Source organism: Miscanthus floridulus, chromosome 2 (assembly GCF_019320115.1).
Source record: "Miscanthus floridulus cultivar M001 chromosome 2, ASM1932011v1, whole genome shotgun sequence".
NCBI classification, from domain to species: Eukaryota; Viridiplantae; Streptophyta; class Magnoliopsida; order Poales; family Poaceae; genus Miscanthus; species Miscanthus floridulus.
Window position 1 is genome coordinate 55,260,209 of NC_089581.1, and position 21,748 is coordinate 55,281,956.

The window sequence follows — 21,748 nt, forward strand, 5'->3', positions numbered from 1 at the left end:
GTGCCGTGCTGTGTATAAGGAGATAAAGAGATTCATAGTCCATACTTCAGAGTAGGGTAGTTGGCTCGCGGCTCATTGCCCTATACGTACTGTACTGTATCCCATTGTATTGTTGCGTGTGCATGTGCGTGTGTGTGTATGGAATAAAAAGTGTCATTCATCTTCTAAATCAGTCTATCTAATCTTTTTAGATTAAGGAACAAATGTATTCCGGTCTCCCACATTCACAATCGAATGAGTACAACCAAACTGAACCAATACAAAACCATGGTCTAAGACCAAAGACTGCTAAGCAGACTCGCCCCATCAAAATCAAACAACCCTTACATTGTCTAAACACAACCCAAAGGATGCAGCCAAACCACAGACTGGTAAACAGCTAAACCCCAACTCCCAACTATAGCTAAACCGGCAACACTCAAGTGTCCAATCACAGGCACTCAGGATACAGCAAAAAGAAGCTAGTTCTCTAAATTCTTGTGTTGCTTCCACACAGAACTTCTGAAGATTTCCAACCATCATTTCCAACTTCATGCATCCAAACTTCATAACTTTTCTTTCTTCCTTTTTTGATAGCTATGACCTTCCAATACATCTCCCTGAGGACTACTGTTCTATTCTCTTTTGATTCCTCCACCCACTGGATCCAAAAAATTGCAGTGACAAGCCTTCTAGACGCCTGCAACCCTCCTTCAACTTTCTTCCCTCTTCCTCTTTAGACAACATTGACCATTGCCTGATCTAAAAAGTCCCCCTGAAAAGTACCTGCAAGCAAGAATTAGTAACTCGATTTTGGAATACTGCCTCATTTCTATTCAACCATAATACCCAACACATGGCTGCAATCCCCACTATTATTTGATTTCTTAGTCTAGGAGCAAATCTCCTTATCCAAGATCCGAACATGTGAGTAATGCTCTTAGGTGGTTGAAAGTTAAAGGTGATGAACAATATATTCCAAACCGATCTAGCTATTCGACAATCAAAGAAAAGATGTTGGATATTTTCTTCTAACCCACAGAAGCTACACTTAGTATCTCCTTTCCATCTTCTCTTAATCAAGTTATCCTTTGTTAAAATCACCCCTTTCTTTAAATACCAAAGGAAAACTTTAATTTTCAAAGGTAATTTTGCTTTCCAGAACACATTATTCTCTAAAATCGTCCCTCTTTTCATTAATTCCCTATATAGTGACTATGTGGAGAAAACTCCATTCTTTTTTATTTGCCAAATAAAGCTATCCTTATCATTATTTAGGCTTACCAGAAGAACTAAAGAGACTAGCTTTAGCCACTCATTTAGTCTGTCACCCACTAATCCCCGCCTAAATGAGACATTCAGCGGTGTTGAATTTAAAACACTAGCTACTGATACCCCTCTTTTCCTTACAAGTCTGTACAGTTCTGGAAATCTTCGCCTTAACGGTTGTTGATCAATCCACACGTCCTCCCAAAATCTTGTTTGTTGACCATTGTTAACTTTGAACTTACCATGTTGTAACAACAAATATTTTACCCCCATCAGCCCAGACCAAAAATGAGAGTGCCCTGGCCGTTTTTTTAACTGTGAAAGACACTTGTTCTTGACATACTTCCTTTTAAGTACTTCTTGCTACCGACCCTCCTCATTAAAAAGCTTGAATAACCATTTACTAAGTAAGCAATGATTCTGAGTTTCCAAATCTAAAATCCACATTCCCCCCATACATCTCGGTTTACACAGGATACTCCATTTAGCCAGCCTGTATTTCCTTTTGTGTTCATCACATTGCCAAAAAAAACCTGGATCGGTAATAATCCAACCTTTTCCTTACCCCTTTTGGGATGGCAAAGAATGACATCATGAACATCGGCATGCTTGACAAAACCGAGTTGATCAACACTAGTCTTCCTCCCAAAGAAAGAAGCTTCCCTTTCCAACTACTTAGCTTTTTCTGAAAGCGCTCTTCAATCGAGCACCAATGTTTATTTGAAAGCTTTCGATAATGCATTGGTATTCCTAAGTATCTAAAGGGAAAGCTTCCTCTACACGATACTTCTTTCGATAAAGGGAAAATGACACCCTTTGTAAGACGGGGAGGGAGTAGGACTATACATTATATGCATGCTCCATCATCATCTGCCCCCGTTAAGCGCACAAGACACGTCGTCGTCGGATATATTTCCCGTCGCCGGCGAGCGGTAGTCGCCATGTATGTTTCCCGTCCCCGGCGAGTGGTAACCGCGGGTTCCACGCGAAAAGTCGGACGTAGTCCTGTTATACTCCTGCTGCGACAGAACTGGCAGCGTCACGTCCTCGGATTGCAGGACGTTCATGGCTTGCACAATTGACGGCCGCACGCCAGGTTCTGGGTGCGCACACCACAGCCCGACCACCAACACGCGCTGCAGCTGCCACTCGCAGCCACCGTCCAGCAGCTGGTTGGCTTCGGTCAGCAGCCTCTTGTCCACCGCTTCCAGAAGAGCATTTCTGTCGTACAGGTCCCAGATCCACTTGAGTAGCGGGATCACCTTGTCCGGGTGTTCCATCTCCGGCCGCCGTCCCGTGACGATCTCCAGGAGGACGACGCCGAAGCTGTAGACGTCGGACTCAAGGCTGGGGCGCCGAGTCCGGATGAACTCCGGGTCGATGTACCCGGCGGTGCCCATAACGACCTGCGTCGTCCTTGGCCCGGCTCCATGGTCGACGAGCCTGGCAAGGCCAAAATCTCCTAGCTTTGTGCTGTGTGATGAGTCAAGTAGTATGTTGCTGGGCTTGATGTCGCCGTGCAGGACGCACTGATCCCACTCCGTGTGCAGGTAGCGCAGCGCGGAGCCTAGGCCAAGGATAATCATGTATCTGTTGTTCATCATCAAAACAAGTAGTTAACAGTAGGTAGTACTGGAAAGATGTAGCAGCAAACTGTGATTTTTTTTTGTGTGAGTGTGAGTGACTGTACCTCTCTGGCCAAGATAGCAAGCTGTTGTGATTGTAAAGGTGTCTGTCAAGGCTGCCTTCCGGCACAAGCTCATAGACGAGCAAGAGACCCTTGCGGCTGTCACACCAGCCTAGCAGCTGCACGAGGTTCCGATGCCGCAAACGGCTTATGATCTTCACCTCAGCCTCGAACTCCTTCCTCCCCTGCGCCGATGACTCGGCCGCTGAGAACATCTTTATGGCCACCGCACGGTCTTGGTCACCGAGGCTGCCCCGGTACACATTGCCGAAGCCCCCACGGCCGAGCTTCTCCTCCTCGGCGAAGTTGCTCGTGGCAGCGGCGAGCTCGTGGTAGCGGTGCTTCCTAGGGCCCACCCCTCTCTCGAATTCAGCTTCCGTGATCTCGTGCAGCTTCTTCCATATGCGTCGTTGGCGCACAACGCAGCCGACGGCAGCGCAGACCAACAACACAAAAAAAGCTACTACTACCGTGGGAACAAGCACGGGTAGTAGCCGCCACTGTCGTCGCCCTCCTGCGCTGGAGCTTGCGGCTCCTGGTCCTGGAGTGGAGCTGAACGACCAGGACAGCACCTGGTGCAGCTCGATGCAGGTTCCGGTAGCAGCAGAGAAGCCGACCGCCACCTCCTCTGGTAGGCTCCCCTTCATATCCACCCGGAAGCTAACATTGTACGGTTCACCGTCGTCGATCTGGAGAAGGGCTTCTAGAACACCTGTGAGGTTGTTGTAGCTGATCTTGGCGGTCATAATGGCATCTTCAGAGACCAGGCCCTTGGTCACATTCACGTAGGCCTTGGAGGAGATGGAATTGACGTCGATACCAACATGGTTTGGGGTTTTGTCCCACTGGTCATTGAAGAAAGTATCAAACTCCACAGCGACGACCCGGTCGTCACCGATGGCGTAGAAATTGTTGCTGTCATTGAAGAGGGCGAGGTTCCAACCATAGCTGTTGGGGGGGATCTTGGACGGGTAGTGGGCGAGGAAGAAAGCCATTCCGTCGCCACTCTTGTTGCATCTTTGGTAGGTGGTCTCGTCTTTGGGCTTGATTTGGAACGTGAAATTGGAGATGAAGCTCGCCACCTCGCCGGTGCTGCTATCCCACAGGGCCACCGGGTGCGCATATGATGCACGCCCGACGCTGAAGGGGTCGCCTAAGATCTCGTTCTTTGTTAGCTCAAGAACGCCAGGGCCCATACGGGTGTCATGCTCGCACCTTAGCTCCGCATCGCATGGGTCACCGGAATTAGAGAAGTTGAAGCTAAAGGACAGTGAGCTAGAACGAGGTGCATGGATCAGGAGCAGCAGAGAGAAAAGACCAATGGACCTGAAGGAAAACTTGCGAGAGCTCGCTGCCGCCATTGTTTTTGTTTATTTGGACTCTGGAGAGAACGGGGGAGCACACTGGGATTCTGGGAGATGGCTGTCGTACTAGCTTCTCGGTCACCAGTTGTCTGTTAGAAGAGACCAACCCCCATTCTTATGTAGCCTCTTTTTTTCCATGAAAGGTCTGTGGTTGAATTTTCTTATTTTACTTTAAGATCCATGCAAGTCTCTTTTTCCTTGAAAGGTTCGTGTGGTTGAATTTTCTTATTGTACTTTACGATCCATGTGTACACTGAATTACACTACGTATAGTATATTTTTTCCTCTGCTTCTTTTTATGAAATGTGAGTGTCGAATTTTAATATTTAAAATTTGTGTATTCTGTTTTTAGCGGAGCCAACCTGTGCGTCATACAAAATTTAGTCCATCTATACACAACTTAGGTAATTTTGAGGAGTTCGGTCACTCGTGCGATTTGGTGACCAAAATCGCATGGATTCAAAAGTAGGAACAAATCGTATGATTTTAAGGCCTCCGCCACACAAATTAGAAACCAAGATAGGCATAGGACAAAGATTTTCACACGAATCTTTAGTTACACCAACTTTACTCAGAAGTTGCACCAAAATAATCACTGTAACTTTAGTACAAATACAGTATAATATTAGTAGTATTATTAAATTGATAGTAACTAAAATTGAGGTGTGGGAGAGAAGAATTTTACTGGAATCCTAGTTCCTTTCATGCATTCCATTTAAGAAAAGAGAAAGGGAAAGAAAATTAGAGCAAAAAAATAGATGTGAGAAAGAAGATTTTCACCGAAGCATATAGCAAAACAGAATAAATTCTATATATTGGAACAAAGCATATGTAGATGAAAATTAATCAAAGTGAAAAATCCAAATTTATTTTATGTCTTGAAAATAACAGAATTACTTGGGTCTTCAATTGAACAAACATGTAAAAATAGGAAAATAACAAACATAAAAAGGAAAATTACAAATAACAAAAAAATGAGAAATTATTCTATGAATTGTAAATACGCAAAGTTATAAGGTCTTGAATTGACTAAACATATCAAGTTTTCAAAATCATATAATAGGAAGAACATAATCATTCTATAATTACAAATACATAAAATTAAGGGTCTTGAATGAAGCAATCATATCAAATTTAGTAAACAGTTCTAGTTTTGACTTTGCTTAGAAAACAAAGAACAGAAGCCAAGAATGCTTCCTCCAGCGTGGCTATAATGCATCACATCAATCACTGATCACTGCTCCCTCCGTCTCAAAAATAGAGTCGCTATGGGAATCGTGTTGATCAAACTTTCTCAACTTTGACTAGTTTTATAGAAAATATGTGCAACATTTATATCTCCAAATAAGTTTATTATGAAAACATATTCAACGATCTACCTAATGATACTAATTATATATCATAAATATTAATATATTGTTAAATATATTTGGTCAAAGTTAAAAGTTGCTAACTTTTTAGGAAGCGAAAATTACTCTATTTTTTGAGACAGAGGGAGTAGTCTAGTAAGCAGTTCAAGTTTTGTCTTTGGACGGTTTCATGCTTGGAGGTTGGAATGATTGGCAAGGATCGGGCAGGCCTAATTACCTGTACTGCTGTACTAGTACTAGGCTGGTAAGCCCGTGTTTAGTTGGTCGAATTTTAGAATTTGGGCTATTGTAGTATTTTTATTTTTATTTGGCAATTAGTGTTTAATTATGGACCAATTAGGCTCAAAACGTTCGTCTCGTGATTTCCAACCAAACTGTGTAATTAGTTTTTTTTGCCTATATTTAATGCTCCATGCACATATTATAAGATTCGATACAATGGCTACTGTAGCATTTTTTGGGAATTTAGGTTTGGAACTCAACGTGGGCTAATTGATAGGCAGTTCACGAACGAACGAAGCAGCGACCATCCCAATGACCAAACGGTCTAGCTACCAAACACCACATACCCAGCGCACGTGTTCTAATTGAGCAGAACTTTAAAATTTAAAATAAACCGGACACCCTATCTATTGCAGGACATCACGATGGGAGGCAAAATCAAATCGCTCGGACCAGAATTTTTGTGATGAATGTAAACGAATTACTCAGGTAAAGTATGCTTTTCTGTACAAAATAACCTTGTGGAGCCAAATTATATCTCGGTCTGTGTATACTAAAAGTTTATATTAGGGGTTACAAACGAGCGAGAGAGGGATAAGTCCCAAGTCTTTGATGTCCGTGTGCTCCTAAGGCATGTTAGGACATGTGTTTTGATGTCTACAGCTATGTAGAGTGGTGTACCGCTGTCCCCCCTCCTGAGCGTCCTGCTTTCCTTTTTATAGACCAAGTGGAAGAGCAAGTTACACAGAGAGAAAAGAGGGAGAAGAGCCAAGGAGAGGAAGGCTCCTAGGACCGATGGCCCTTTCTTCTCCTTTATGCGGGTCCCGCCGACACTGTAGATGGTGACTGGGATGGCTCCACGCTAGACACCTGTTCGCCGCTGATGCCACGCCCCGGCGTTGTCAACGGGTCGTGACGTCCCATTCCGTCCAGGCGGGCGACGCGGCGAACCAGCGTGCTGGTCAGCGGCCGTACAGGGAGTAGGCAGCATAGTCACCACGCGTCCATCACTGTTGGTAATGTGAGTTCCTTGGAATGACATGTCGCGGGCACGAGTCATGTTGACATGTGTCTGCTCCCTACACGATGCCAGAAGTTTGATGTTGGGTTGTAGTTTTCTGGCCCGTAGTGGTTGGCGGCGGTACGGGCTTCCGTCAGGAACCGCGCCTGAGGGGTCGGGCAAGATAGAGCCCCCGACCCAGAGGTCGGGCGAGGTGGAGCCCGCCCTCAGATGTCGGGTGGGGCGGAGCCCGCACACCTGGGGGTCGGGCGAGACGGAGCCCCCGACCCAGAGGTCGGGCGTGGCGGAGCCCACGCACCTGGGGTCGGTTGGAGCTGTAGTCGCGCTCTTGACTGCTCGGATGAATCAATGTTGATGACCATTAGCTCCTCCTCTTTAGGTACCCTAGTATTGGTCCCCGACACAAAGATTTCTCATTTTCTGTATTTTGGAGTAAAGCAGTACAGTACCCCACCCCCAGCTCCAACAACTCGTTTGGCCATAGATGATCTTTGTTGAATGTTTCAAAGAATCAGAAAATTTCAAACATTTTCTTCAATTTCAGAGTTGAATGGGTCACCGCTAATCAACACATGTAGTTATTACGAGGAAATAGACAGCTAAACCACTCCCGTATGCATCCAGAAACTTTTCAATATGACACTTGACTTAAGACAGCTAAACCACTCCCGTATGCATTAGGTTGATGGTTTGTGTGGCTGTCATACTCGCACCTTAGCTCCGCATCGCATGGGTCACCGGAATTAGAGAAGTTGAAGCTAAAGGACAGTGAGCTAGAACGAGGTGCATGGATCAGGAGCAGCAGAGAGAAAAGACCAATGGACATGAAGGAAAACTTGCGAGAGCTCGCTGCCGTCATTGTTTTTGTTTATTTGGACTCTGGAGAGAACGGGAGAGCACACTGGGATTCTGGGAGATGGCTGTCGTACTAGCTTCTCGGTCACCAGTTGTCTGTTAGAAGAGACCAACCCCCATTCTTATGTAGCCTCTTTTTTTCCATGAAAGGTCTGTGGTTGAATTTTCTTATTTTACTTTAAGATCCATGTGTAACATTAAATTTACACTACGTATAGTTTTTTTTCTCACTTCTCCTACATTTCATGTGCCTAAATTTTAAGATAATTTTAGGCAATACTCTTGTAAACCAACTAGCACAAATAAATTGTTACTTTTGTGATTTGTTATTTGTCTCTGTATCATAACATTATTAAAATATCAAGTTTTTGTCCTTGTCTAATTATAGAAATAATTGTTAATTATCTTTGTGCCAACACAAATCAGATTTTATCGGATTAGGGTTTTGTCTAACAAGTATTTTATTCTCAGAACCAAAAACTACGGATTACGTTTACATAAATTGCAACTAACTAAAACTGTAATTTTAGTATGAAAATATATAATAACCGTCGCAAACTTTTAGCAAGTCTCTTTTTCCTTGAAAGGTTCGTGTGGTTGAATTTTCTTATTGTACTTCACGATCCATGTGTAACTACACTGAAGTTTACACTACGTATAGTATATTTTTTCCTCTGCTTCTTTTATGAAATGTGAGTGTCGAATTTTAATATTTACAATTTGTGTATTCTGTTTTTACCGGAGCCAACCTGTGCGTCATACAAAATTTAGTCCATCTATACACAACTTCGGTAGTTTTGAGGAGTTCGGTCACTCGTGTGATTTGGTGACCAAAATCGCATGGATTCAAAAGTAGGAACAAATCGTATGATTTTAAGGCCTCCGCCACACGAATTAGAAACCAAGATAGGCATAGGGCAAACATTTTCACACGAATCTTTAGTTACACCAACTTTACTCAGAAGTTGCACCAAAATAATCACTCTAACTTTAGTACAAATACAGTATAATATTAGTAGTCTTATTAAATTGATAGTAACTAAAATTGAGGTGTGGGAGAGAAGAATTTTACTGGAATCCTAGTTCCTTTCATGCATTCCATTTAGGAAAAGAGAAAGGGAAAGAAAATTAGAGCAAAAAAATAGATGTGAGAGAGAAGTTTTTCACCGAAGCATATAGCAAAATGGAATAAATTCTATATATTGGAACAAAGCATATGTAGATGAAAATTAATCAAAGTGAAAAATCCAAATTTATTTTATGTCTTGAAAATAACAGAATTACTTGGGCCTTCAATTGAACAAACATGTAAAAATAGGAAAATAACAAACATAAAAAGGAAAATTACAAATAACAAAAAATCAGAAATTATTCTATGAATTGTAAATACACAAAGTTATAAGGTCTTGAATTGACTAAACATATCAAGTTTTCAAAATCATATAATAGGAAGAACATAATCATTCTATAATTACAAATACATAAAAATTAAGGGTCTTGAATGAAGCAATCATATCAAATTTAGTAAACAGTTCTAGTTTTGACTTTGCTTAGAAAACAAAGAACAGAAGCCAAGAATGCTTCCTCCACCGTGGCTATAATGCATCACATCAATCACTGACCACTGCTCCCTCCGTCTCAAAAATAGAGTTGCTATGGAAATCGTGCTGATCAAACTTTCTTAACTTTGACTAGTTTTGTAGAAAATATATGCAACATTTATATCTCCAAATAAGTTTATTATGAAAGTATATTCAATGATCTACCTAATGATCAGGGTTTTCAATTTCGGTATTGCAAAAATTTCGGCCACCACCGAAACTACCGAATTTCGCGAAATTCGGCCGAAATTTTGGCGAAATTTTTTTAGAGACTAGCACATGAAGTATGCTTTTTTCTAAAAAAAACATTTAAATCTAAACAAATATTAGTATGATTTATGACTACACATCTATTAAATACAAAAATATGCAATATAAACAATAAAAAAATTGAGTCTAAAGTTATATAACACATGTATTAGTGTATTACAAAATTTCAGATTTTTCTTTCGGCCACCACCGAAATTACCGAATTTCGCCGAAATTTTGAACCCTGCTAATGATACTAATTATATACCATAAATATTAATATTTTGTTAAATATATTTGGTCAAAGTTAAAAGTTGCTAATTTTTTAGGAAGACTCTTTTTTTTTTGAGACAGAGAGAATAGTCTAGTAAGCAGTTCAAGTTTTGTCTTTGGACGGTTTCATGCTTGGAAGTTGGAACGATTGGCAAGGATCGGTCAGGCCTAATTACCTGTACTGCTGTACTAGTACTAGGCTGGTAATTGATAGGCAGTTCACGAACGAACGAAGCAGCGACCATCCCAATGACCAAACGGTCTAGCTACCAAACACCACATACCCAGCGCACGTGTTCTAATTGAGCAGAACTTTAAAATTTAAAATAAACTGGACACCCTATCTACTGCAGGACATCACGATGGGAGGCAAAATCAAATCGGACGGACCAGAATTTTTGTGATGAATGTAAACGAATTACTCAGGTAAAGTATGCTTTTCTGTACAAAATAACCTTGCGGAGCCAAATTATGTCTCGGTCTGTGTATACTGATTTTGCTCAAATCTTCCTCTTGGAGCCAATTTTGCATAAGTATAAATATATTTTGTCAAAGGTCTTCGAAACTGTCGACTACCCACTGCATATATGCATATCAATCAAATACAGGTGCATTTTGGAAATGAGCGCAAAGTGTCGGTGTTTCGAGTTACCGACTAGTAAATTTCTAGTATTGCGCGTCTGGCTCGGATGGTGTGCCTAGAGGACACGAGGTTTATACTGGTTCGGACAGAAAGTCCCTACGTCCAGTTCGTCGCCGCTGCTCGTGTTACTAGCACTGAAAGTTTGTAGTAGGGGTTATAAACGAGCGATAGAGGGACATGTCCCAAGTCTCTGATGTGCGTGTGCTCCTAAGGCGTGTTAGGGCGTGTGTTTTGATATCTACAGCCGTGTAGAGTGGTGTACCGCTATCTACCCTCCTAGGGCGTCCTACTTCCCCTTTTATAGACCAAGGGGAAGAGCAGGTTACACAGAGAGAAAGAGGGAGAAGAGCCAATGAGAGGAATGCTCCCAGGACCAACGGACCTTTCTTCTCCTTTATGCGGGTCCCGTCGACACTACAGATGGTGACAGGGATGGCTCCACGCCGGGCGCCTGTTCGCCGCTGATGCCACACCCCGGCGTTGTCAGCGGGTCGTGACGTCCCATTTCGTCCCGGCGGGCGACATGGCGAACCAGCGTGCTGGTCAGCGGCTGTACAGGGAGTAGGCAGCATAGTGACCACGCGTCCGTCACTGTTGGTGATGTGAGTTCCCTGGAATGACATGTCGCGGGCACGAGTCATGTTGAGACGTGCCCGCTCCCTGCACGGTGCCAGAAGTTTGATGTTCGGTTGTACTTTCTGGCCCGTAGTGGTTGGCGGCGGTACGGGCTTCCGTCAGGAGCCGTGCCTGAGGGGTCGGGCGAGACGGATCCCCCTACCCAGAGGCCGAGCGAGGCGGAGCCCCCGACCCAGAGGTCGGGCGAGGCGGAGCCCGCCCCCAGAGGTCGGGCGGGGCAGAGCCCGCGCACCTGGGGGGTCGGGCGAGACGGAGCCCCCGACCTATAGATCGGGCGAGCCGGGCCCACCCCCAGAGGTCGGGCGAGGCGAAGCCCACGCACCTGGGGGTCGGTTGGAGCTGTAGTCGCGCTCTTGACTGCTCGAATGAATCAGTGTTGATGACCATTAGCTCTTCCTCTTCGAGTATCCTAGTATTGGTCCCCGACACAAAGATTTCTCATTTTCTGTATTTTGGAGTAAAGCAGTACAGTACCCCACCCCCAGCTCCAACAACTCGTTGGCCATTGATGATCTTTGTTGAATGTTTCAAAAAATCAGAAAATTTCAAACATTTTCTTCAATTTCAGAGTTGAATGGGTCACCGCCAATCAACACATGTACTTATTACGAGGAGATAGACAGCTAAACCACTCCCGTATGCATCGAGAAACTTTTCAATATGACACTTTGACTTAAGACATCTAAACCACTCCCGTATCCAGCGGCCACTTAGCCTACTATGCGATGTTCCTCCTGGTCGCGCTCTCGTCTCCCACATGGCGTCCGCTCTCCGCCCCGGCATGTGCAACCGCAGCGGGTACCTCCCGGGCCGATCCAGCACTGTGAGAAGAGCAATGACCCAGTATTACGGAGCATATGGAATAAATAGAGCATATGAAGCTAGCAATGCGCGTCACACCAGTATTACAGAGCTTAACATCACGGCTGGTGCGAATCGTAACGTACTAAGCATGTGCCAGTATAACTTATATATAGTATAAATATCATATCACAGAGCATATATGCCAAAGGGCAGTTCAATTCCATACATTCTAACGTTGAGTTCTTGGGACTGAAATATTCCACAGAAAGCTCACTGAGCAGTTCAGAACTGTGAGCATATATGCCAAACGGCAGTTCAATTCCACACATTCTAACGTTGAGTTCTTGGGACTGAAATATTCCACAGAAAGCTCACTGAGCAGTTCAGAACCGTGAAATATTAAGCAGAATTACACTCAGGCGAATTTAAGTCTTGTAGCAATTTCAGTATTAAGCATGTAATTAGCACATTAGCAGTTTCAACAGAATAATAGATTTGAAATCGAATAAGACATGAGCAATACAGAGGGTTCCATGATGATAATTAGCTAATGTGGCTGCTTGATGGGTTCCGTTAGTGTTACATACATAGTAGTATGAGGCTGATTCTTCAGCTTTGAACCAATCCCAGCTATCCCGTACCTCACACCGCTTCTACAAGCCCTTTCCCGAACTGAATTCTGATATGTTATAGTTATAGGTTCAATGCTGCAAATGAAAAGAAAATATATCTCAGTATTTCGTGAAAATCTAAAAACAAAAAAAAGGATGCTTGCTAGTATTACCAAATGAAACTGGTAAAGTATTTCTCCTCCATTTATCACCTTCTTAGATATCCAATCAGAAGCTAGATCCTCTAAAATATGCAGCTGCTCTTCTACCTCTCCTATAAGTAAAGAAGATGATATAATCAGCATTGCTCACAAAATAACAAGTGTAAGTTGGAGTTGTTATACTGATCATCATTACCCATCTGTTCTATCTCCAAGTTGTTGGCAAGAATATCGTGGAAAAGTTCCTGTTTTGTAATTAGCGAATTCTTGGTAGAATGAGAAATATCGCAGACAATGTCAAATGTGGAACATAAGGAAGCCATCTTTTCCTGGGTACCCACTGGGTCTGCCAGATTGATTTTGTCTTTATCACTAAAGAAGACATGATCATTCTCCTTCAAGGAAAAAGGTCATATGGTCAGGAAATAACCGATAGACAAATGAACATTGTAGAATTGTTCAAGTTTTCCAACTTTTACAATAAAAGAAAAAAAGGGCAGGAAGCAAGAAATCTATTAGTCATACACCATGCCATACCTAGAAAATTAAGAGTACTTTTTTTCTATAGTGAATTTCTACAGGCAAAAAGAGAAACTGTCATCCTGGTACGACTGTGCCTTAGCGCATAAAATTTCAAGTTATGTAAGAATAAGATATTGTGGATTATTAGTAGTCCGATGGCTGGCTTGTTTCTACAGCATGAACAACTGCACTGCTAACATTCTAGGTATTATTGAACCGTTGTGTATTCATGTTCCCTTAATTGCACAATTAAATGCAGAAATAGCTATCCACAGTTATTCTGTTGCCGTGTTGCATGCTAGGTTTTTCACAGCAATCCAGGCACAAGCATTTGTTTCTAGTTTATGTTATTGACTATGGCATCTCTGATCTTGTAGCATGTAATTATGTGCTGATCCATACACAAAAAGATAAATACAATTCTATGTGATGGATGGAAATCAAGATACCTCTAATGACTTGTTGAAACTAGATGAGTCTTCTGAGAAAATTCCCATTTTAGATGTAGCCTCATGTTCCATTCTATCATGATAAGAAGGGCTTCCTCCTTCAAATTTTAAAGATGTATTTAGTGATCTGCGGGCAGAACTGGCTGAACGTGGTTCAGAAATGTGTCCACATGTGGCCTCGAGTTTCTCAAGTGAAGTTGGCAATGGCCTTTTGGGTGTCTGCATGTAAAGTAATTTGCTGCTCTCCCTCTGTACGCGCTGCAGGGGCAGGTGCCGAAAGGGCTCCTTTGCTGCTGCACTGTAGCCGCGGCAGGGGCAGGCGCCGAAAGGCTCCCATGCCGCACTGTAGCCACAGCAGGGGCATGCGCCAAGTCAGCCCTGTTGTCACTGTAGCAGCATGGCAACCTAACATGTCTATGTACTAGGATAAGATGAGTAGAGTCGTATATATAGCTTCCCACTGCAACTCAGTAAAGGCGGTTCAGTTTGCCACATCCAGAAGCAGAGCTTTCACCAGCGCTGTGTGTGTGAGCTGTTCTCAATATCTTCTTCTATCTCTAACCATAGTGAGTGAGTGAGCTGGTAAGCTTACTGCTTACCTGTGCAGGATAGCCGTGGGACCAACACTGCATTGCTGGTGTTTGAGCCAACAATGGTGACTCTGAGGTCTCTTGTTTTGGCAACAGGGAGATCGAATGACGACTTGGAGTAACAGAAATTTCAGAGTTCACTGTAACTGAAGCATGTTTGTCTTGCTTTTTAGGGCTTCTGTTTGTTCCTTCTGTATCATAAGCACTCACAGAGCTCAGTTTTGTTGGATCAGGTAGCAATTGAGTCTTTTCAGCTCCATCAGTAATGACTTTCTGGGACATTAGCCTTTGAAAAGATTGTGGAAAGTGGGAAGCATTTGAGAATCCATCCTCAGTTGTGCCCTGCAGATGTGGCTCAGCAGCATGCCCATTCTATGATGCCTCAAGATATAACTGGCCCCTGGACCTCGAGTTAAAGGGTTCTGGTAAGATTGCCTCCGGAATGTCTGTGCCCTGCATAAATAACAATTCCGACTAGAATGCTGAGTGAATTATCCTGGCCTAGAGACTAATAAAATCGAAAGTGCATGAGTCACCTCCTAAAAAAAGACATGCTGAAGGCCTACTTCAGTTGAAGTGCTTCAAGCAAACTAGGGGAAATAATAAACAGTGAAGATCTACTAATGAACAACTACCTAAGGAGGGCCGATTTAAATTAAGTTTAGTACCTTATGATGAGTATCCAAAAATCTCAAAAGCTTTGAGTAAAAAGCCTCGCAAATTGCCATGGATGGAGACTGATCAGGACTTGTGCATTCCACAACATCCATTACAAGTATGATTTCCATATCAGCATACATGCATAGGCTTTTCTTATCATGTAGAAGTATCCTCTTAATCTGGATTGCTTCTGGAAACAAATGCTTCATTTGGGCCAAATGACTGTACGATAACTTCCTGCAATGCAGAAAGGTTATCACCCAACTGTAACAAACAAACGAATAACAAACAAACGAAAGGTTATTACCTTTTTGTGAGTATTTCCACCTGGGTGGCAATATTATTAAATGTAGCCATCCTCTTCCGCAGGCGTAGCAACCTTATAGAACTCACCATTCTATTAAAAAGATTCAGTAAATCCTTGTGTCTGCAATTGTGAACAAGAAAGACAAGGTGAATAATCATGGCTAGGAAGCACACATATGCATGAGATATTGAGATGAAATTAAAAGCGGCTCACTTCTGAAGAAGTTCAATGCTTCTTGAAATATGAGACCGGCTCACACTAGGCGAAATACTGTCATTATAGTCTTCATCATCTGTGTCACCCTCATCTTCCACGAACTGATTTGCAAATCTGTCTTTGTACCTCTCTGCAAGTAAATTCCTTGCCAGCGAACTCACAACAACCCCTTTGCTTCTAGATTCAAGCTTCTCTGGAGTGGGTGATTCAATTTTGCTTCCAGCATCTTCTGTGTCAACTTTCATCTTGTGCATAGTTGCAGGGCTACTCGAATCATCATCATTAGACATTTGCGGTAATCCTTTCTCAAGGTCAAGCTGAGTAGCATCCCCCTCACTCATTTTCAGGTCCCTACACTACAATAATGGGATTATAAGTAATATGCTACGAACTAAATCAAACACAAATCCAACATTCATAGAAGTACATGGGTGAACTTAGTAAACATCAACTTCTATGGTCATAGACTCACAGTCATACGGTCTCATACCTCTATCCTCTAGTAACACCACCAAGGTATTTCACAACCATCTAATCACAATCACTCCAATAAAAACTATTTACCAAAAAAATCACAAATTCTCTACTCGTGGAAATATACATGAATTAGGACCAATCCGTGCAAGAAAAATCAAGGGGTTTTACATCCACCAGAATTTGGTGGCAAGAATGTGAGGTATGTAAAATTCGATGGGAGCCTCAAAAAATAAAACGGTGAACAGAGATACCTACAATCTAATATGGAGTTCGCTAAAATAATGTGAAATTCTAGCTATCACTCCGTAAAAGTTAATACAAAAATCGGGTGGAAACAACTAGCGTAGTAACTAAAACAATTGAGTGAACTGCACACAAATTACGCCAAACCCTAGACATTAACCCACCAGGCCACCACATAGCACAACACAACAGCTGACCACACAAACCACCGCAACTCGAACCAACGCCTTGCGAATGCGGAGGCGAAACGAACACTCCGCCGGAGGGCACGTGGGAGAGTGGCAGAAGAAAGGAAAGCATCGTAATAAAATTCCTAAAGCACAAGTAAACAGAAGACCAGATCTTCAAAGTTTACCCACAGCTAGAGCTCGTGGTGCGCTCGGCGTCTCAGATCCGGAGGAGGTCCGAGAATGGGCACTTCAGACGCAGGATTTCGCGGCGGGAGTCGGCCGGCAGCGGCGAGCGTGCACCGTTGCGGAAGGGAGAGGGAGGGGGGGAATGCGAGGCGGAAATAAAGAAAGAACGGTGCGCTTCAAAAAAAGGTGGAGCAAAGCAAACGTTCCCCAACACGAGCCCAACGGCTATATTTCGGGCCCTTTTTATACGTCAGCGCTAACGAATCACATGGGCCGTTCCTTGCTTCACGCTTTCAGCCCACTTGTTCGTTCGGCTGCTTCACAAAGCCGGCCCGTTCCGACCCATGAACCTCTATGGTTTCCCCTGTCGCTGCTTCTCGACCTTTCTTTCCCCTCTGCCACAGGCGAAAGCGAGGCGATTTGGATCCCGGCGTCGATTTCCCCGGCTCCTCCTCGCCTCAGGTGGCCGCTCCGGCGCCGGAGGTGGAGAGGAGTCGCGGGATCGATGGCCGGTGTACATACTCTCCCTTATTAGCTTATATCTAGGTAGATTTTCCCCGTACCCTTCTTCAGCGGCGGCTTCGGCTTGGTCTCTGACGACCTCCGGCGTGGTTCCTCGTACGGACAAGATGAGGGACGTGGTGTTGGTCCCGGTGGCTTTCTATTGCCGGCCGGTTCTTTTGTCCCTACAGGAGGTTTCCGGCGACGGTGGAGGTGTCGAAGCCTTCTCCGGAGATGGTTCTGTGGGATTTGTTTTTTCCCTGCTCAAGAAATCGGGTTGGTTGCTTTCCCTAGGGTTGCTTTGTCGCTGGGTGTTTCGGGGTCACCGGCGATGCTTGTGGCGTCCGATCCCGTACTCTTGGCGAGGATATGGCCGCTAGCCATCATTTGCCCAGGCGTTCAGCGTTTAAGGTGCACATCTTGTTATGTGCCGATTGATGTAGCTTCAAAACCGTATGTTGCTTCTTTGGAAGCTTCTTCGTTGAGGTGGGATTCGGCTTCAAGCTGCAAGCTCGGCGTTCGTTTCTACGTCGAGTGGTGGCTCCGTTCTCTGGCGACGAAGACGACCGGGAGATCTTTGCAAGGACCAGGATGTAATTTTTATTTTATTCAGGGGTGTGTTTGTAAGGATGTATGTGTAATATTTTATATGAATCAATAAAATGCAACCCGGTTTTCTCAAAAAAAAAAAACTAGCTGGTTTCCCCTGCCCTCTTCATCTGCACAAATATTTTGTTCTTGTTTCTAAAAAAAAAATGTTCTCCAATTCAACTCACTAACATTTTCCTGTTCATACAGAATAGGGATTATATCACAAAGGTAGTGGACCCATGCTAGACTAGGAACTGTAGTATTTTATTTTGGGTTCATCACAATTTATCATACCCGGTGTTTTTGGTGCGTACTGCTTACTAATGGCCTTGAATTCATTTTTTCACCCCAACCACACAATCAGTATCTTAGGCTCTGTTTAAACGTCAAATTTTTCAAGATTTCTCGTCACATCGAATCTTTGGACGCATGCATGAAGCATTAAATATAAATAAAAAATAAAACTAATTACATAGTTTAGACGAAATCCACGAGACGAATCTTTTAACCCTAATTAGATTATGATTGGACACTAATTACTAAATAACAACGAAAACGCTACAGTAACATTTTGCTAAATTTTTCGCGAACCAAACTGGCCCCTTACAGAATACTTGCCAATGCTTTTTGGGACCTGCAGAACAGAAGTGCTTTGGGTACATGTGACCATTGGCGCGCTCCCACATTGACTGCTAACATGGGTTCGTATGGGCTGTTACACTTTGCTGACCATCCACTGGAGTTTATTGGATTGAAAATGGTGTATTCATTTATCGTATATGACGTTTTGAGCTACTTTTGGTTCATCCAGCGAGAAAGACAGTAAGATGGATTTTGTTTTATTTCCACGCAAAAACTAGGACCAGCACGCATATCAAATAATAGACTGTTTCTCTCCAACCCTGAGCCTGTACATAAACATCGAATAAATGGTTTCACAGACGGTCCTCTGAGGCCACACAGGGCAGTGCTCACAAAAACTAGAATCCTCTTCTGAAGCCCATCGACAGAGAGTCGTGTTCAGAAACGGACGACACAGACTAGTAGGATCTCCCAGAGTGAATCAAGCTACCAGCTCCCATGAAAAGCCCGAAAAGGGCAGCAGTGCTGACAGTGGCTCTTCCAATGTATCTGATCTTTAGCAACCCAGGGATCTGTGGAACAGAATAAGACTGATTAGCACTCATCACAAAAAAAAAAAAAAAAAAAAAAAAAAAAAAAAATCTACATTTTATTTCAGATATGTTTTTGTCCTGTTAGTTAAAGTAACAAAGCTACATTGTGCCATGGGTTTGATAATAAATCAAGTCTCCACTAAGTTTAGTTAAATGGACAATGAAGACTGTCTTAATGGAGAAAAAAAAACATCAGTAGCATCATGGTAAGTAGTGTTATGCTCAGTAGCCGATAAATCCTTTGCATCTTGAATGACTGAACACTGAACATGACAATCAAATTATTTGCTTCCTACTGTTTCGATGCATCAATATGTAATAATTTATGAATGATGTTCATCCAGAACTCTACGAAAGCAAATACTGAAACGGGGAATCAAATATCAAATAGAACACTACCACGAAAGCAGTTTTGAATATAAGAAAAAGCAAACAGCGTGTATGCATACCTTGCGTCTGAATGCCTCAAAAGTTCCATAGCAAGCACCTGCGTAGAAATAAACATTATGCCAATTATTAACTTGGTACTCGCATCCTACAGCAGCAGAAAGAAGGAAAACAAAATATGACACTTATTTTCCTGATATTCATATCCTAGGAAGCAGGTAGGCACAAGAGCATTTTGAGAAAACTAGCTACAGCCTAGAACTATAAGCAATCAAGAATTTCAGGCGAGTTATTGCACAGAAGAAGCAAAAGAAGCCAATCATGTATAGCTACCAATCGTAGAAATACTGGTCCTCTAAGACGCACCGCAAAAAAGTATATCAATAAAAGTATTAAGACTTTCCAAAGGAGCGTCTTTTCTGCCATACAACAAAAACCAAAAGCAATGACTGTCCAAGTAAGAATGACAGAGACCAGTAGCCTAATACTGTGTCACCATATCCAATCCTTTGTTAAGATTTAAGATTGGTATCCCAACGAGCAAAGTACAAAATCAATCTCAAACGCTGTCATTTAGTCCAAATCAACAAACTAAACCAAACTCCAAACTCAGCGGTACATTCCAAAGTGGCATTGAGCGACTTTTGACACTAGAAGTCATTCACTTAAAACTCAATGCAAAGGCAGGTAGTAGATGTTACATTTTTCATCCCAATTCCTAACAACCACCAGCAAATTCCCCAATTCCTAACAAGCAAATTCACCAAATCACGGCATATATACCAAACCAGTGACAACCCTTAAAGCACAAGCGATTAGGCAAACAAACTCCAACTAGAGCATCGATTTAGCACTACTTCCTAAACATGTTTAGCTCGAGAAGATCCCTGACATCGCACGCTGATATACTTCAAACGTCGATGCATGGGCACTACCGAACTAGATCGAGTAGATAGCACGGATGTATAGAGGTGTAGGGTTTAGTGAGTAAGTTTTTTTTAATATATATATATAATTAAAAAGTGGAGGAGGTTACCGACGGCTCCGCCGATCGAGCTGCCGACGGCGACTCCAGCGCCCACCTGCGCCATGTAGTTGTTGCTCCTCGTCATCACCTCCTCGCGCTGATCCTCTGACGGCCGGGTTCTTCCGGGTTGGGTTCGTCTTGTTTGCAGTTTGCTCAGATAGGAGGAGTATGATTTTATTTTATGATGGTGAATCTCGGAGAATCAATGAGGCCTAATACAAGCTGTTCGATTTTCGTAACGGACGGCGTCGGGTCAATCTGGAGCCGCAAGAAATTGGTCCGGTTGCGGTTGGTACACTTCAGCACGTATCAGCGTAGTATTACTGGAGAAACTGCCAGGATGGGTTTTCTTGGACTAGAAGTTGTCATCACAGTTTAATTGTAGCCCAAGCAATTATTAAAGCGTCCAAGTTTACTACGGTCATGTTCGCTTCTCTTATAATCCGTCTTTTTCAGCTTGTTTTTTCAATCGAAACAGTGTTTTTCTCTCACGACAAATCAGCCAGAACAGTGTTTTGGCTAATTTTTTCAGCAAAGCGAACAGGGCTGTACATGTGTACGCACTGTGTAGTGTATTTTCCATTTATGTAACTTTCAGAATCCAGAAAGATTACCTGTAGCAATCGATTATTGTGGCTAGCTTCGGTGGGCATCCTTTTGTTTAGTTGACGAGTAAAATGCACGGTGGGTCCTTAAACTTTTAGCGTGTTCCTATCTAGATCCTCGAACTAAAAAAGTAACCATCTAAGTCACTAAACTATTGTCGTCACAAACTAATAGTCCAAAACCAGTCACGTCAGCACCAACATCTAACGTGGCCATGCCACGTAGGTAGCTCCTAGGTCAGACCATCGTGCCAGCCGGCCTGGGCATGCCGCGGCACTCTGCTCGCGCGTCACAAGAAAAAAGGAGGGGCGGGGCGCTCCTGCAGAGCCCTGCTCGGCAGAGAGTGCAGGCACGCGGGGTGGTACGGAGCAGTGCGGAGTCAACGGCTGCTGCTGCAGAGGAAAGACCGGGGCGCACGCGACAGGGCGGAGCCGAGGCGTGGGGTCACACGGCGCTCGCGCGAAGAACGGAGATGGCGGCGCCTGCTCCCGTTCGGTGAGAGAAAGAAGAGAGCTGTCTGAAGAACAGATGAGCAGGGAGGCGCCGCTATCCGTGCCGTTGTGCCGTCGATCTCCTCCACGTTGGCTTCGTGTGCAGAGATGTGGCTGCCTCCTGGCTTGTTAGCTTGCACGTGAGCACGTATCTGCAAGCACACATGCACCTGCATGCATGTAGCTCGACGCACTCCTGCGTCGTGGTGACGGCTTGACGGTAGATGGCATGGGCGTTCGTCGATCAGCCGCTGATTGGCGTGCGTGGTTAGCCGGCCGACCTCGCCCTCCTGTGCTGCTCTTCCGACAGGCCGCGGCTTCCGTGCGTTCCTCCCGTCAGCGTTGACAATGAAACTCGGTGTAGCCTGCGTGGACACAGACCGGCGCAGGTGCTCACGTAATATC

The 21,748-nt window shown here is 43.7% G+C and overlaps 2 protein-coding genes and 1 pseudogene across 2 annotated transcripts; all 3 read right to left on the reverse strand.

The window, feature by feature from the left end:
- Positions 1 to 1,728: 1,728 nt before the first annotated feature.
- LOC136538853 (L-type lectin-domain containing receptor kinase IX.1-like) lies at positions 1,729 to 4,385 on the reverse strand. The gene is made up of 2 exons (XM_066530800.1): positions 2,939 to 4,385; positions 1,729 to 2,838 (listed from the first exon to the last, which is right to left on the reverse strand). The coding sequence occupies exons 1-2, from the start codon at positions 4,294 to 4,296 to the stop codon at positions 2,115 to 2,117; spliced, it is 2,082 nt and encodes a 693-aa protein (XP_066386897.1). The 5' UTR covers positions 4,297 to 4,385; the 3' UTR covers positions 1,729 to 2,114.
- Positions 4,386 to 12,576: 8,191 nt separating this feature from the next.
- On the reverse strand, positions 12,577 to 16,698 carry LOC136538854 (CDT1-like protein a, chloroplastic; annotated as a pseudogene).
- Positions 16,699 to 18,552: 1,854 nt separating this feature from the next.
- LOC136538855 (uncharacterized) lies at positions 18,553 to 20,433 on the reverse strand. Its single transcript, XM_066530801.1, has 3 exons — positions 20,256 to 20,433; positions 19,282 to 19,319; positions 18,553 to 18,811 (listed from the first exon to the last, which is right to left on the reverse strand). The coding sequence occupies exons 1-3, from the start codon at positions 20,329 to 20,331 to the stop codon at positions 18,698 to 18,700; spliced, it is 228 nt and encodes a 75-aa protein (XP_066386898.1). The 5' UTR covers positions 20,332 to 20,433; the 3' UTR covers positions 18,553 to 18,697.
- Positions 20,434 to 21,748: the final 1,315 nt, after the last annotated feature.